We start from the raw sequence: 15249 nt of genomic DNA, 5'->3' as shown, positions 1-15249 counted from the left end.
AAGCTACCAGAGAACTGCGGTAGGAGTGCCTGGCATTGATGAGATTGTGATCACAAATATGAAGTGAGTCAGTCAGCATATGGCTGAGTGATTTTTCTGGAGGAATGATTAGCTGCAAGGGTGTGGTCACAGAATGAGTGAGTAGCTGGGTTTAACTAGAGTGGGGATTTTGCCAGAGAAGAATGTTGGAGTGGAAGGACAAGGGGATAGTTTTAATACGGGATCATGGAATTCACGCTGGGTGAGGAGGGAAGCGAAGTGGCTGATGGAGTACGAAAAAGTGGTGACGGCCGTGGTTTGTGGTCTCTGAGGGGCTAGTAGCTGAATAGGGACGTCAGGGCAGTGAGATAGGAAGATAGAAGGTGGCAGCCATGTGTGGGATACTTCGATATCAGATTTTGGAGGCGGTGGTGACTGAAAAAGTCAAAAGCTATATTACGGCCGGGCGCGGTGGCTCACGCCTGTAATCCTAGCACTCTGGGAGGCCGAGGCAGGAGGATCGCTCGAGGTCAGGAGTTCGAGACCAGCCTGAGCAAGAGCGAGACCCCGTCTCTACTGAAAATAGAAAGAAAAATGATCTGGACAGCTAAAAATATATATAGAAAAAAATTAGCTAGGCATGGTGGCACGTGCCTATAGTCCCAGGTACTCGGGAGGCTGAGGCAGGAGTTTGAGGTTGCTGTGAGCTTGATGCCACAGCACTCTAGCCTGGGCAAGACAGCGAGACTCTGTGTCAGAAAAAAAAAAAAAAGCTATATTACATACCCTTTATCTCAGGCCTGGCAAAATCTTTAATATATGTATTTGTTAATATATTTTTATTGCCAGTCAAACTTAGCAGTGGGGGGTTGTACACCAACTTTAATGACACTACTGTTAATAAGTTCTGATATGACATCTTTTAAAATAAACATAATTAATTGAGGTTTTAATTCTCTTCTGCCAAAGTGCCAGTCAGCTTGCCAGCTGAAGGACTTTTGTCTTCCCCAGATTGCACACAGCCATGGCAACAAGTTATCACTGTGTACAGAGCTGTCCTTCCTCCACCCTCTAGCTGCTAGCAGGCGTGAGCAGGCTGATTCATGCTTTATTTTCCAGCTGAGACTGACAAGGCAGTCACATGTTCTCAAATACTATATGATTGCATTTTTTTCTCTCTAGAACAACTTCCAAGGTAAGGAAGAATAAAAATTATGTATCCAATGACCAGATGGGGAAGGAGAGACTCATTCAGGAAAGTTTTAGTAAATTGTTTTCAGGGGTGTGTGGTGTCAGTCAGTGACAAAGTTGAGAGCAGAATGCAAGAGGTTTGGTTTTAAGGCAGATGCTATTATTTTAAAGTATTATTTCTCTTCCATTCATTCAACAAACATTTAATGGGCACCTATTATGTGCCAGTCAATATATTATGTCAGTAGTTCTTACTTTTTGGTCTCAATTACATTCTTAAAAACTGTTGAGGACCCCAAAGAACTTGTTTATGTGGGTTATAGTTATTCATATTTACTGTTTTAGAATTCGCTTGAGCCCAAAGAGTTTGAGGCTGTAGTGCACTGTGATTGCATCTGTGAATAGCCACTGCACTCCAGCCTGGGCAACATAGTGAGATCTCATCTCTAAACAATAATTAATTAAATTTATTTAAAAATAATAAACTCATTACATGTTAACATAAGTAATATTTTTTAATGAAAAACTGCTTTTTAAAACAAAGCTTATCCATACCAGTGTGCAGGGGAATAAAATATATTTAAAAATAAAAATAAAAAAAATTTAAAACAAAGCTTAGTGAGAAGAGTGGCATTTTACATTTTTTTCCAAAAGTCTTTAGTATCTGGCTTAATATAAAACAGCTGGAATCGCATATCTATCTGCTTTTGCATTCATTCTGTTGCCAGATCACGCATCACGTATCCTCTAGAAAGCTTCACTGTACACTCATGAGAAAATGAGTTAGAAAAGAAAATAAAAACTTAGACTCATTGTGAAAATATTTTTGACTTTAAGGACCCTCTGAAAAGGTTTCAAAACAGGATTCTCACGGGTACTCAGACTATACTTTGGGAAGCACTACACTAGGTATTGGGATACAGCCCTCAAGGAGCTCAGGGACCAGCAGGAGAGAACATTTACAGGTATATACAGTGCAATGTGTTAAGTGCTCTAAGAGAGTATAATAATGTAAGTGCTGGGAGGGATCCATTCATCCTGGCTGGGAAGGTCAGCAAAGGCTTCAGGGAGAAACTGACATTTGAGTTGGACCTTGAAGTATGAGAAGATATATGTAGGAAAGGCGAGGGTTTTCCTGGCCCAGAAACAGCATCAGTGAAGGCATGAAACAAGGAGCACCGATAAATCCAATGTTCCTAAAGCATAACATTCATGAAGAGAAGTGACGGAAGAGGAGGCTGGACGAGTATAGTGGGAGGACAGACTGAATAAAGCCTTTATTCTGCAGGCAATGAGAAACAATTGGAGATTGTAAAGCAGAACAACACAAGAATATTAGCTAATCTTTATGCTCCTGCTTTGTCTAGGGGAGGCACTTTATTAGGAATTTTAGTTCTCTTACCATTGAAAGAGGAATTATTAGCCTCACTTTACAAATAAAGAAACTGAGGCTTCCAGTAATTAATTTGCGTACTTGGATCTCTTTTCTATTATGAAACTGACTCCAATTATTAATACATTTTTCTGAAGTTCTTAGGATTGAGAAATGAGATATTTCCAGAGATGTGGATAGTAAGATAATAAAGGGTAAACAACAGAAACTGAGGACCTCTTGGCTTCTTAGAAAGAAGTGGCTTGCCAGGCATGGTGTCAGGTGCGTGTAGTCCTAGCTACTCCGGAGGCTGAGACAGAGGATCACTTGGGGCCAGGGGCTGGAGGCCAGCCTGGGCAACATAGTCAGATCTTGTCTTGGAAAAAAAAGAAGCGGCTGTTCCTTGAACAGGCCTAATAAAGCAGGAAGAGCAGCTGGTTTCCCCCGGGGTCCCCAAAGATCTTTCTGCTGTCCCTCATGCTCAAAACTGCTACCCTCCAAGTAATAAGGAGTATCTACTAAAAAGTTTTAGCAGAAATAAGGAAATAGGGATGGGGGTGGTGGTGCAATGGATAATGCATCTGGCTATGGATCAGAAATAAGGAAATGGACTAAGACCAAACTCACAAGAGAGAATCAAACACAGCAATTAAAATTACCAGGCAATTTTTTTTCAAAGGATAATAGTCTGTGCTTCCTTCTTGGGTGCTGTACCCTGTTGTTCTGTTTGCTCAGGAAGCAATATGAATTGCATGCGTTGCCTGCTGGGAAGCGTAAAAGAGAGTAAACAGTTATGGGGACTTTTCTTTCTCCTCTGTGACTTCAGCTTGCCCCACAGTGATAGTCTAATAGGGAGGCACCGCTGTGGGGTGTGTATGTCAACTGGACGCTGCAAGACCTCAAACCGAGATCTCAGGCAACTCTAAATGGTGTTTTAGAAACTCTAAAGCAGAGAGGGTGGGAATGGGTAAGAATGATTCACTTTTCACTTAAGATTCTTTCGGGGCCAGGCGCCCGTAATCCTAGCCCTCCAGGAGGCCTAGAGGGGAATGACTGCTTGAGCTCAGGGGTTCGAGACCAGCCTGAGCAACAGCCAGACCCCCCACCTCCCTACTAGAAAAACAAAAAAATGAGCCGGGCGTGGTGGCGCGCGCTTGTGGTTTCGGTTTCTCCGGAGGCTGGGGCAGGAGGATCACTTGACCCCAGGAGTTTGAGGTTGCTGTGAACTACAATGAGACCACTGCACTCTAGCCGGGGAGACAGAGACTCAAAAAAAGGAAAAAAAAAAAAAAAAAGATTTTTTCACTCCAGATGATTTGTGTCTTAACACCAGACGTGTATTTGCACAACGTTGCGCAATTCTTATAAACTAAGATCTCGGGTTTACGGTCTACTTAGCGCTCAACACTGCCAGAACCCTCACGTACGCAAGTCTAAGGGAAGCGTGTAGCGGACCCTGGCTAGCCCCGAGTTCGCATCCGCGGATTCAACCAACCACGGATTGAAAATATTCAGACAAAAATAATAAGTAATACGAACTAAAAAATACACCATAACAACTATGGACATAGCACTTCTACTAGGTATTATAAGTAATCTAGGGATAATTTTATTAAAGTAGCCGGGAGGATGTGCGTAGGTTATATGCAAATACTACGCCATTTTATATCGGGGATTTGAGCGACTCCGGATTTTGGTATGGGGGGGTCCTAGACTAATGATCTGCGACTGTATACGCCTCCGTGTGCATGAGGCCATTAAAAGGGCTACGGGGAATTCTCGGGTTACCCTGAAACCCTCTCCACACCCTAAACCTTTCCTTTTAACCCAGAAGCCGGTGAAGGCGGTCTCCTAGGAGACCATGAAGAAACGAGCACGCATGCGCACAGCCCGGGCCGGCTGATGCAACCTCCCGCTAGAGTATGGAAGCCGACAGGGACATCTACGGCGACCAATCGGCTTCCACACGGAAGCGTGCGGAAAGGTCCACCCCCGGGGCTCTGCGAATTACGATGGGCGGCGCGGGGCTAGTGGCGTAGACGCCTGCCGCCCTTCGTCTATCCGGTGGCCTGGGGTCCTGCCTCCGCGCTGGCCCCGCGGCCATTTTGGCTTTCGCTTCCAGCCGCGCCGCCTGCCTGCCTAGCCCTTCCGGTGTCGCGCTGCTCAGGGGCTTTTTAACGGTCCGTCTCTCCGCAAAGGTCGCCGCTGTCGCCGCGGGAGGGCTCCTATCTATGGTGGTGAGGCCTCTAGCGGACTAGGACACGTCTCTTCCTGCCAGGATGGATGTCGCCTCAGCCGCCGCCTCCTGCGCTGGCCGTCCGGCACTGCGGTCTGCCGCCCGCCGCCCTCTGTGGCTTTTCTGCTGGCCCGGGGATCGGCCTGGAGCACCGACTCCGCCGCTGGGCAAGGCCGAGACGGTGTAGGCCCCCGGGTCCCGTCGACCCCCAACCTACGCGAGAGACTGCCGAGAAAAAGGAGATGGAGCCGGGGACAGGCGGGTCGCGGAAACGGTCCGCCCTCTGGGCGGGCTCCCGGTTCCGGCTGCCCTTCTTCTTTCGGCGGCCGCAGCCAGGCTCGTCCCAGTTCCCTGCACCTCCTGACCCCGCACTGCTTCCCCCTGCCCAGCCCAAGGCTCGGACCAGCTACTGGACCAAGCTGCTTTCCCAGCTCCTTGCGCCGCTCCCCGGCTTGCTTCAGAAGCTGCTGATTTGGAGCCAAATCCAAATCAGTGCGATGGTTCCGACCAGATGGCTAGATTTTGCTGGGGGCTTCAGCGCTCTGAAAGCCCTGAAGGGACGGCAGGAAGCCGCCGGCCCCACAGCGCAGAAGTCTTTGAGTTCGCAGCGGCCCAATTCCTCGGACTACTCGGTGGCCAGTCCCTTTGACTGGCTAGAGGAGGGGATCCACTGGCACTGCTCGTCCCCAGACCTAGAGTTGGAGCTTAAAGCCAAGGGAAGAGCTTTGGACCCTGCAGCACACGTGTTTCTCTTAGAGCAGCAGCTGTGCAAAGTGGAGCTGTTGCCCAGTAGCCTTCAGTCCCGTCTGTACTCTGACCGGGAACTTGGCTTTTCGCCCTCCGGGCCTCTAAGCATTCAGCGCTTAGGCAGTTTCAACGTAGTCTCCTATTTGCCGAGCTCCACCTGCCTGGACCGCCTGCCCCAGCCGGAGCTCAGCTATCAGACCAGCGTTGGACATGGCCAGCTAGTTGATTGCCAGGCACTAACGCCGGAGAGCAGCTGCCTGATTGAGGACGATTGTCATCCCCAGCCACTGAGTGCAGAGATCTCTCCAGCCTCCTGGCAGGGATGCCCACCTCTTTCTAGAGAAGGCCTGCCGGAAATTCACCATCTTCGCATGAAACGGCTGGAATTCCTTCAGCAGGCCAGCAAGGGGCAAGAGTTACCCACCCCTGACCAAGATAATGGCTACCACAGCCTGGAGGAGGAACACAACCTCCGGAAGGATCTGAAACGCTGCGGAGATGACTCAACACAGTTTGTTCCCCTTGCTGGAGCCATTCCTGGAAGCATCAGGGAACCTACTGAAGAAAAAATAGAATTGTTGACTAAAGAAATTCCACTGGCCTTGGAACAACAGGACCCTTCGGAGAGCCGTCCATCTTCTGAGGTATCTATGGAAAGAGAGCCTAGAGAGGACCAAATAAGTGTAGTTGAAGACCTTCCCCTTTCTGCCAGACCAGCTTGTAGTAACAAATTGATAGATTATATTTTGGGAGGTGCATCCAGTGACCTGGAAACAAGTTCTGATTCTGAAGGTGAGGATTGGGATGAGGAAGCTGAGGATGATGGTTTTGATAGTGATAACTCGCTGTCAGAATCAGACCTTGAACAAGACTCTGAAGGGCTTCACCTTTGGAACTCTTTCTACAGTGTAGATCCTTATAATCCCCAAAACTTTACGGCAACAATTCAGACTGCTGCCAGAATTGTTCCTGAAGACGCTTCTGAGTCAGAGAAGGATTTGTCTGATAAATCTGATGTAGAGAATTCCTCCCAGACTGGAAGCCTTTCTGAGACTTCTCACCATAGTTCTGAGGAGGAAGATGATTGGGAATCTAGTGCAGATGAAGCAGAGAGTCTCAAACTGTGGAACTCTTTCTGTAATTCTGATGACCCCTACAACCTTTTAAATTTTAAGGCTCCTTTTCAAACATCTGGGAGAAACCAGAAAGGCTGTCATGACTCAAAGAGACCATCTGAGTCCATTGTGGCCATTTCTGAGTGTCACACCTTACTTTCTTGTAAGGTGCAACTGTTAGGGAGCCAAGAAAGTGGATGCCCAGACTTGGTACAGCGTGAGGTTCTTTCTGGAGAAAGACACACGCATATCAAAAGAAAAAAGGTTTGTTTCTTTTAACATGTCTGATAATCCTGACTTTTCGTACAGTTAAATATGGCAGCATGACTTTGTTTTGGAGATGTAATAGTATGTATTTTTGAGGAAGGCCTCTAAGCTCATATACTTGGATAGTTAAATGTTTAATGTTTAAGTGACCCTTCCTCTTCTCACTTCCTCTTCAACCTCCCCCTCCTTGCGAATACATAGTTCCTGTCCAAAATGAAAATGAAAATGCCATTGTATAGGTGTTACCAGGAAAGTGCATTTTTATTTGGGTTGGTAGCTCTGGGCTGTTTTGCTATAAGTTTCAACTTCTCACACTTTTTAAAGGAACAGAAATATTGAGCCTTGTGTATACATTAATTTTTCTAGAGGCTGAGGACCAGGTACGGCGGTTCACATCTGTAATCCTAGCACTTAGGGAGGATGAGGCCTGAGGCCGGAGGATTGCTTAAGGCCAGGAGTTCGAGACCAGCCTGGGCAATAGTAAGATCCCCATCTCTGTAGAAAATAGAAAAATTAGCTGGGTGTGGTGTTGTGCACCTGTAGTCCCAGCCACTCAGGAGGCTGAGCCAGGAGGATTGCTTGAGCCCAGGAGTTGATTATGCCACTGCACTCCATCTCGGAGAAAAAAAAATCTTTTTTCTGGAGATTGAGAAAGTCCTGTTACAGCCTTAGAGTTTTAAAACAGTTTTAAATAGGTTGTTTGCGAACACTTAATATTTTATTTGCATAACAGTGTCTTCATTCCTGGCCCTTAGAACTTAAGAGGATGATGATACCAGGTAGGAAGTCATATTTATCTGGTTGTTTGCCATGAAAGAAAATACTAATGTCAGTATCAAAAACTTTTTGACATTCAATGGTTTTGATCGATAGTCAAGAACAACACAGAAAGTGGTATTGCCTTTTCTTAGGAATGCAATACTAGTTTTCGGTGGCCAGCTACAGGTTAATAATCGTAATAAACAATGATGGCCATGTAGTTGGTTTACCTTGAGTAGTTGCTTCCTATTCCCAAGCTAGTCTTCATGGGGTGTTTTACTCTTCCATTACATTGTCAGGTTAACCTTATTTTGGGAGTCTTTTGAATTGCTTTATTTTTCTTTGTTATTTATTGAGTTAAAGTTATTAATCGGAAAGAAATTCCCCCAAACTTCAAAGGTGTCTTTTATTGTACAGGAAAAGTTTCTTTAGTTTGCTATACTTTTATTTGGAAAGAGAAGGGAGTGAGTGAGTTATTGTTGACCTCAGATTCTGTAGCATCAGGGAATTTCAAGTGGACAGTACCATAATACATTGGCTCTAAATGGCCAGCTTAACATTTTGAAACTATCCCTGGGTTAGAAAATATCTCTAAATGGTGGTAATCTTGTGCATTATGGGTAAAAAGCAGAATAAGTCATGATAAAAATTAAATTTTAGTTCACACTTCATAAATACCATGATAAAAGAGCTTTTCTCTCCTAGCACTCTGGGAGGCCAAGGCGGGTGGATCCTTTGAGCTCAGGAGTTCGAGACCAGCCTGAACAAGAGCGAGACCCCGTCTCTACTAAAAATAGAAAGAAGTTAGCCAAACAACTAAAATATATACAAAAAATTAGCCGGGCATGGTGGCGCATGCCTGTAGTCCCAGCTACTTGGGAGGCTGAGGCAGAAGGATCACTTGAGCCCAGGAGTTTGAGGTTGCTGTGAGCTGGACTGACACCACGGCACTCTAGCCCGGGCAACAGAGTGAGACTCTGTCTCCAAAAAAAATAAAATAAAATAAAAGAGCTTTTCTCTGTCCTTTTAAGAGGCCCCTTACGAAATGAACTATTTAGAGTGAATAGGTAAGAAACAAAGTGGGGCAATGGAATGAGCACTTGGCATCTGGAGACCTGTGTTCTTTACTCCTGAGGGTTAAGGCCAAGGGATTGGGAAGACAGCCGGACTTCCAAATCTGGCTGGGAAGTTACTTGACTTTCATGGCCTTGAATCACTGATTTATCTGACGGGAATAATGATATCTGTTGACAAGTTATTGCAAGATTTAAATGAGATGAGTAAATAAAACTCATAATTCATTGCCTTACCTTTAAACAATAGCTCTTATTGTTTGGGGACCTCAGGCCAGTCTCATGTCTCATTTTAGCTTGCTCATTGAGTTAAATGAAATGAGCGGGATAGATGAGACTGTTGACTGTGAACTAGAAGCAAAACTTATAAAAGGTTATGTCTAAATATGATAGTGGCTGGGCACAGTGGCTCATGCCTGTAATCCTAGCACTCTGGGAGGCCGAGGTGGGAGGATTGCTTGAGCTCAGGAGTTCGAGACCAGCCTGAGCAAGAGCGAGACCTTGTCTCTACTAAAAATAGAAAGAAATTAGGTGAACAACTAAAAATACATAGAAAAAAAATTAGCCAGGCATGGTGGCGCATGCCTGTAGTTCCAGCTACTGGGGAGGCTGAGGCAGGAGGATTGCTTGAGCCCAGGAGTTTGAGGTTGCTGTGAGCTAGGCTGACGCCACAGCAGTCTAGCCCAGGCAACAGAGTGAGACTCTGTCTCAAAATAAATAAATAAATAGGAAGGGAGGCAGGGAGGGATGAAGGAAGAAGGAAGGAAGGAAGGAAGGAAGGAAGGAAGGAAGGAAGGAAGGAGGGAGGGAGGGAGGGAGGGAGGGAGGGAGGGAGGGAGGGAAGGAAGGAAGAAAGATAGTGTTTTGTGACAGCCTTTTACTAACTTGTGATTCTTTAGGTATGTGGGCATAATGGGTGGTGCCTAATTCTTCGAATGAGGCTTTCAGCTCTAGGAGTTAAAATACTTTGTGTCGTGGCATAACAGTGTGGACTGTGGAGCCAGTCTTAGTATTTGAATCCTGATTCCGTCACTAAACGCTGTGTGATTTGGACAAGTCAGTTAACTTTTCTTCCTCTGTTTTCTTAGCTGTGTAATGGGGATGATAATAGTTCATGCCTCAGAGGATTGATGTGAGGAATAAATGAGGTAAAAATTGTAAAGAGCTTGGCATATGGTAAACACTGCATGAATTTTTATTATTTGTCTTAATGATACAATGAATAAGTAATATTCAAGACTAGAATGCAATATCTAGTAAGGTGTTACATACTTGCTAATTGTCCTCAGGGGCATTCCTTGGCCTGATGTAAAGGGAATGAAAGTAGTAGGCCGAGGTGGGATTAGCTGATGTAACTACTTAACATACTGTAAAGCAGGTATTTACTTTTGGAGTTTGATACCTTAGAAAGAAACTTCTTTATTAGAAATTAAGTAGGGACTAAGTAGTAATAAGTAGAAATTGTCACTCATTGCATGTCATGTATATTTTAATATTCGCAATTTCATGTATATATAGTGATAGCATATTGAATACAAAGAGGTTTCTTTATCTTACCTGCAAAGTCTCTTATAGTAATAGCCTAAAGATACTAATTTTGTTGTACTTTGTTTACTAAGTTACTTTCTCATCTCTATTCTGATTACCAAAGTAATAATACAAAATAGAACTATGTGTGTGTGTGTGTGTGTGTGTGTGTGTGTATGTATATATATATATATGATTCAAAAATTGGAAATCACTGAAAAGTGAAAAATTTTTTAAAAAGGAAGAATAGAAATAAACAGAAATATTGTTAAAGCCTTTGTGCTATGATAAAAACATTGACTTCCAGGGATATAGTGGTTATTTTCTGAACTATTTTGTTCTATCATTTTATGGGAAGAATATTACAGAACTATATTTCCCTAAGGATTAAAAAGTAGCAGGAATTAATAATAGCAAGAAAATTTCAGTTCATCTGGATTAATTTTATTAATACCAGAAGGCCTAGGGCTGGGGTGAGGAGACTCTGCGTATGTGTAACTATATATATGTATGTGTATAGGTACATGTGAGATATATTTACACATATATAAGAGCTGTATCTACATATACATAATGAAAGATTCAAGTGGCATTTTTTCACTGTTTTACTCAAATGCCATCTAGTCAGGATTTTTTCTTTTTCTTATTTTTAACTTCAGGTATAGTTGAGACCAAATATTCCTGTAAGATATTCTATATTCTGAAATAATTGGTAGCATAAGGGTTATTGACCTCAATGCCAATTGTAAGATCCTAGGGAATGACTGAAATTAGTCTTTCTTTGTCTTTATAGGTAACCTTCCTTGAAGAAGTTACTGAGTATTATATAAGTGGTGATGAGGATCGCAAAGGACCATGGGAAGAATTTGCAAGGGATGGATGCAGGTTCCAGAAACGAATTCAGAAAACAGAAGATGCTATTGGATATTGCTTGACATTTGAGCACAGAGAAAGAATGTTTAATAGACTCCAGGGAACATACTTCAAAGGACTTCATGTTTTCCAGCAATGTTAAGATGAATTGGCAGCCTGTAGCTCTAGCATATACTACCTCTTACTTGAGAGGTTTCTTTTAAAAACAAATATTGGCAGCTGTCCTTTGACCTTTTTTTAGAGGAAATGTAACTTGGAACCAGTGGTCTAGTTTAATTTTTTTTTTTTTTTTTTTGCCACGTATCCCACTTAGAAACATTCAGGTCTGAAGCCAGGCCTGATAATGAAGGAAGAGATAGTATGGCTTCTGATCCTCCTTTTCTTGATTTAGTTGGATGCATTTTTAAATGACCTTTGCTTGCTTGAGGTAAAAAAGGGACCTTTTGGAGTTGTCATTTTGCACTTTCAAAATTCATTTTCTTGGGAAACAATATTTATAGGGCTTAAAGCCCATCTTCAGTTCTAAATTAAATTATGTATGCCTGTCTAAAAACTTTGGGCTCTTTCTTGTTTTTTTCCCAACATTCTGAAATTAATGGCTTTCTGTATTTTTTAATTTCAGTAATTTGGCCTATCTTAAGGCTAAAAACAAATCTTGTATATGCTACCAACTTAAAGTACTTTATCTTGTGTCACTTTTTTTTTCTTGTAAAAATGAGTTTGGTTGAAAATGTGTGGTAAATTTTTATTTCTTTCTAAGATACTTCCAAGGACTGCCACAAAATCTACATATTCGGTACTCTCTGCTACATTGGGAAAACTGCATCTTTCTGCCAAATTATATCATCTAATATATTTAATTTCTGTGGAAGCTGTTCTTTGGAGAAGGTTCTGTATATGTTATTGTAGTTCCCAGTTGAATGTATTTCTTTGTATCTTATAACAGGTAGAAATTGTAAAACATTCTAGAAAGTAATAATTGGATCATAAGACATTTATTTTTTAAACTTAAAAGCCTAGTATTTTCCTAAGAAGATGATAGGAGACATCTCAGAGTAATTTGGTTTTGTTGTGTGTGCTCTCAACAGAAAACCAGTGTTATTAATATCATCTTGCCTCAGCACTGTCACTTTTGAAACCTGTCAGGATGACACTGTAAACTTGGAAATGGGCAGTTCTGAATTTTCAAGTTTGAAATGTAAAATATACACTTAAGTCAATATCTGGGTTTATTGTGTTCTACTATTTTAATAATGAGAGAAATAATGGCAAGGCCTATACTTTCAAGAAAGGATAGAATTATAGATTTAACAATTAGGAAGTCTTAATAACTTTAGCCCAAAGTTTACTTTTGAATCAGTCTTTGCATTGACTAGTTGTGTTTGGTTTATTTAATTAGCTTTACATGATTGCATCTGTTAGGTTGAGGGGTTGTCAACCAATTCTTTCATGGTCTTTTTATTCCACGTGCCTCCCATCACAGATAATGGAAAACATAAGTAGAATAGATGACCTCTTAATTTTGAGTTTTCACTGCGGGGATGAATTTTTCAACAGAAAATTTGTTGTAGGGTTACTACCTCAGTTTGTAATCTACCTGATCATTATTTTATTTCTATCTGGTTTGCTCTAAGAACTGCCTCCAGTGTTTATATATTCGTACAAAAGCATACTGAACATGCATCCCATAAAAGTTGGTCAAACTTTTGTAGAACCCATATTCTGTGTGTTTCGTGTACTTCCACTTTTGATAATCACAGGGAATGCATTTACAGAGTCTGGTGTGATACCATGAAAACAGGCTAGTTTCAAAGCGTCAGCTATGTCAGGTGGAAACCAAGCATCATTTGCCTTGAGAAAAAGGCTTTTGTTTTTTGAGACGGAGTCTCAATCTGTTACCCAGGCTAGAGTGCAGTGATGCCATCATAGCTCACTGCAACCTTAAACCCCTGGGCTCAAGCAATCCTGCCTCAGCTTCCTGAGTAGCTGGGACTATAGGCGTGTGCCACCACACCTGGCTAATTTTTAAATTTTTTGGAGAGATGGGGTCTTGCTCTTGCTCAGGATGGTCATGAACTCCTGGCCTCAAGTAATCTTCCCGCCTCTGCCTCCCAGAGTGCTAGGATTACAGGCCACTGTGCCTGCCCCGCCCCCCCCCCCAAAAAAAGCTTTTTGAAAACATAGGCATTCTTTTAAAACCGGATGGAAGTATGCTGTTTTATTTCAGAGACTTAGATTGTGTTTTGTGTTTCTGAAATCTAGCACCTGTGTATTTGAAAATAATGGGACATCTTTCATTGGATTTTGGAAAATTTGTACCCCATGGTATTCCAACCTCACCACCAAATAAGTAAAAGCTTGGTTAAGACCTCTTCCATATACTGCCCTCCTTTAGAAGAAGTGATCGGATGAGAAAGACAGAAAGGACTATTTTAAAATTGGACTGAAGGATACAAACAATTCTTGTTAGTTTCATCCCAATTCTAGTTGTTAGAACAAATTAACCCCCCACAGTCTTACAAAGAAAATCCTTGGAGGTTTTAATTAAATAATTTTACACATTTAAAATCCTGTAATGGTGCTTTCAGTGTCAATGTAGCATGTGAAAGGCTTTGTACAGACAGGTAAAATTTCCATTTCTCAGTGGTGAACTGTGATAACACCTCTTCATCTTTAACTTAAAAGTATCAGATTTTATTTTTTTATAATTTAAAGAAGGTGACATTGGGGCACAAGACTTCTAAATTGGCTTCTATAGATCCAATGATTTCAATAGTTTGAAATTTTATAGCTAAAATTATATTTGTGTATATAACTGTTAACTAATCTGTAAATTGTAATAAACATTTGCAATTATTTAAATGTTAAGTGATATTTTGGTTCAACTTTATATTGTGTTTCATGGTATTTTACATTGGTTTTGGAATTACTGAACAGGATTTTCAGAATTAGACCAGGTAACTTAGAGGTGCTGGACTAATTTCTGTGGTTTAAAAAGGTTATGTGACATATAAATTGCACCTGAGCTAATTGAAGGGGAGGAATGGTAGGGAGATAAATATTATAATTGCAAACCACATTTCAGAAATAGAAAGATTAGCTTCTTGGAGTAGGAAAGGCCCTTCTAAGAGACTGAGAATTGAATTCTAAAATTGGCCCCAGCCATCCAGTTCTGCTGTGAAGCAAACAGTAAAATAAACAGAGTACTCATAGAAGCAGTAAAATTCATATGCTGGGCTTAGCCTAATGTTTCACCTAAGTAACAAGGAAATCTTTATTTTGTGCATTATTATGGATGATGATAATCATAGTATTGTAAATTGTGATATTCTCCCATTTACAAAATTGAGTAAATGTGATGGTAACATCAGAACAAAACAAACTTTTTACCTTGGAAAAAAGACAAACATTTGAGTTACAGCAAGCCTATTAATGTATTAAGGAGTAAATAGCATTTTAAATTCAGGCATTTGGATCCTCACAGCTAATGAATAAAAGTTATTAAAGATACATTTCTGAAGTGAAAGGAAAAGCTAACATTTGCAGTTAATGTTTAGTACAAATTGAATTGATAATCCCAGGTTATAATTTTATTTCTAGGGGTTAATTGAAGCATTGTTAGCATTCTCTCTCCAAGAGTACATGAAAATAACATTCATACTAAGCCAGATTTATTGCTGTGCTTACCCTGATATCCTATAGAAATTGTGCTATTTTTCTTTCCTACTTTAATAGAAAGTTTAAAGCAAATATTTAATTGCTGACCTCAAATTTTGATAATTTGGGAATTTGGTGGTCTCGGGCAGACTTCCTTTGGACTCTGTACCTTTCTAAAATAAAAATGGAAATATTTTCATTTTTTCTCACAAAAATGCATGCTATTTATAAAAGTATTTTATACAAAGATATACAAAAGCATTCTTGGTACATTAAAAAAAAAATGCTTCCCAAGGTGCTTTTTTGAGCTCAGAGACTTAATTTCTTTTTATCTATAAAAAGAGGTTTTGGTATTTTTTTTAACTGATTATTACACAAATCTTAGCTGTTTGGAATCTTTCTACATTGGTAATTTGCATTCTTTCCTTGTGAACTTAGTTAAATGTTTTGTGA

General features: G+C 41.4%; 1 protein-coding gene across 2 annotated transcripts; it reads left to right on the top strand.

Annotated features, from left to right (window-relative positions):
- The first annotated feature begins 4587 nt into the window (after positions 1–4587).
- PPP1R15B (protein phosphatase 1 regulatory subunit 15B) lies at positions 4588–12359 on the top strand. Of its 2 annotated transcripts, none has more exons than XM_045536078.1 (2): positions 4588–6169; positions 11060–12359. In XM_045536078.1, the coding sequence occupies exons 1-2, from the start codon at positions 4826–4828 to the stop codon at positions 11279–11281; spliced, it is 1566 nt and encodes a 521-aa protein (XP_045392034.1). In that variant the 5' UTR covers positions 4588–4825; the 3' UTR covers positions 11282–12359. The 2 variants fall into 2 exon arrangements, with proteins under 2 accessions (XP_045392034.1, XP_045392033.1); XM_045536077.1 differs by having other exon boundaries at positions 4591–6904.
- Positions 12360–15249: the final 2890 nt, after the last annotated feature.

The sequence above is a fragment of the Lemur catta genome, chromosome 23 (assembly GCF_020740605.2).
Source record: "Lemur catta isolate mLemCat1 chromosome 23, mLemCat1.pri, whole genome shotgun sequence".
NCBI classification, from domain to species: domain Eukaryota; kingdom Metazoa; phylum Chordata; class Mammalia; order Primates; family Lemuridae; genus Lemur; species Lemur catta.
This window is presented reverse-complemented; position numbering and strand designations above follow the sequence as displayed.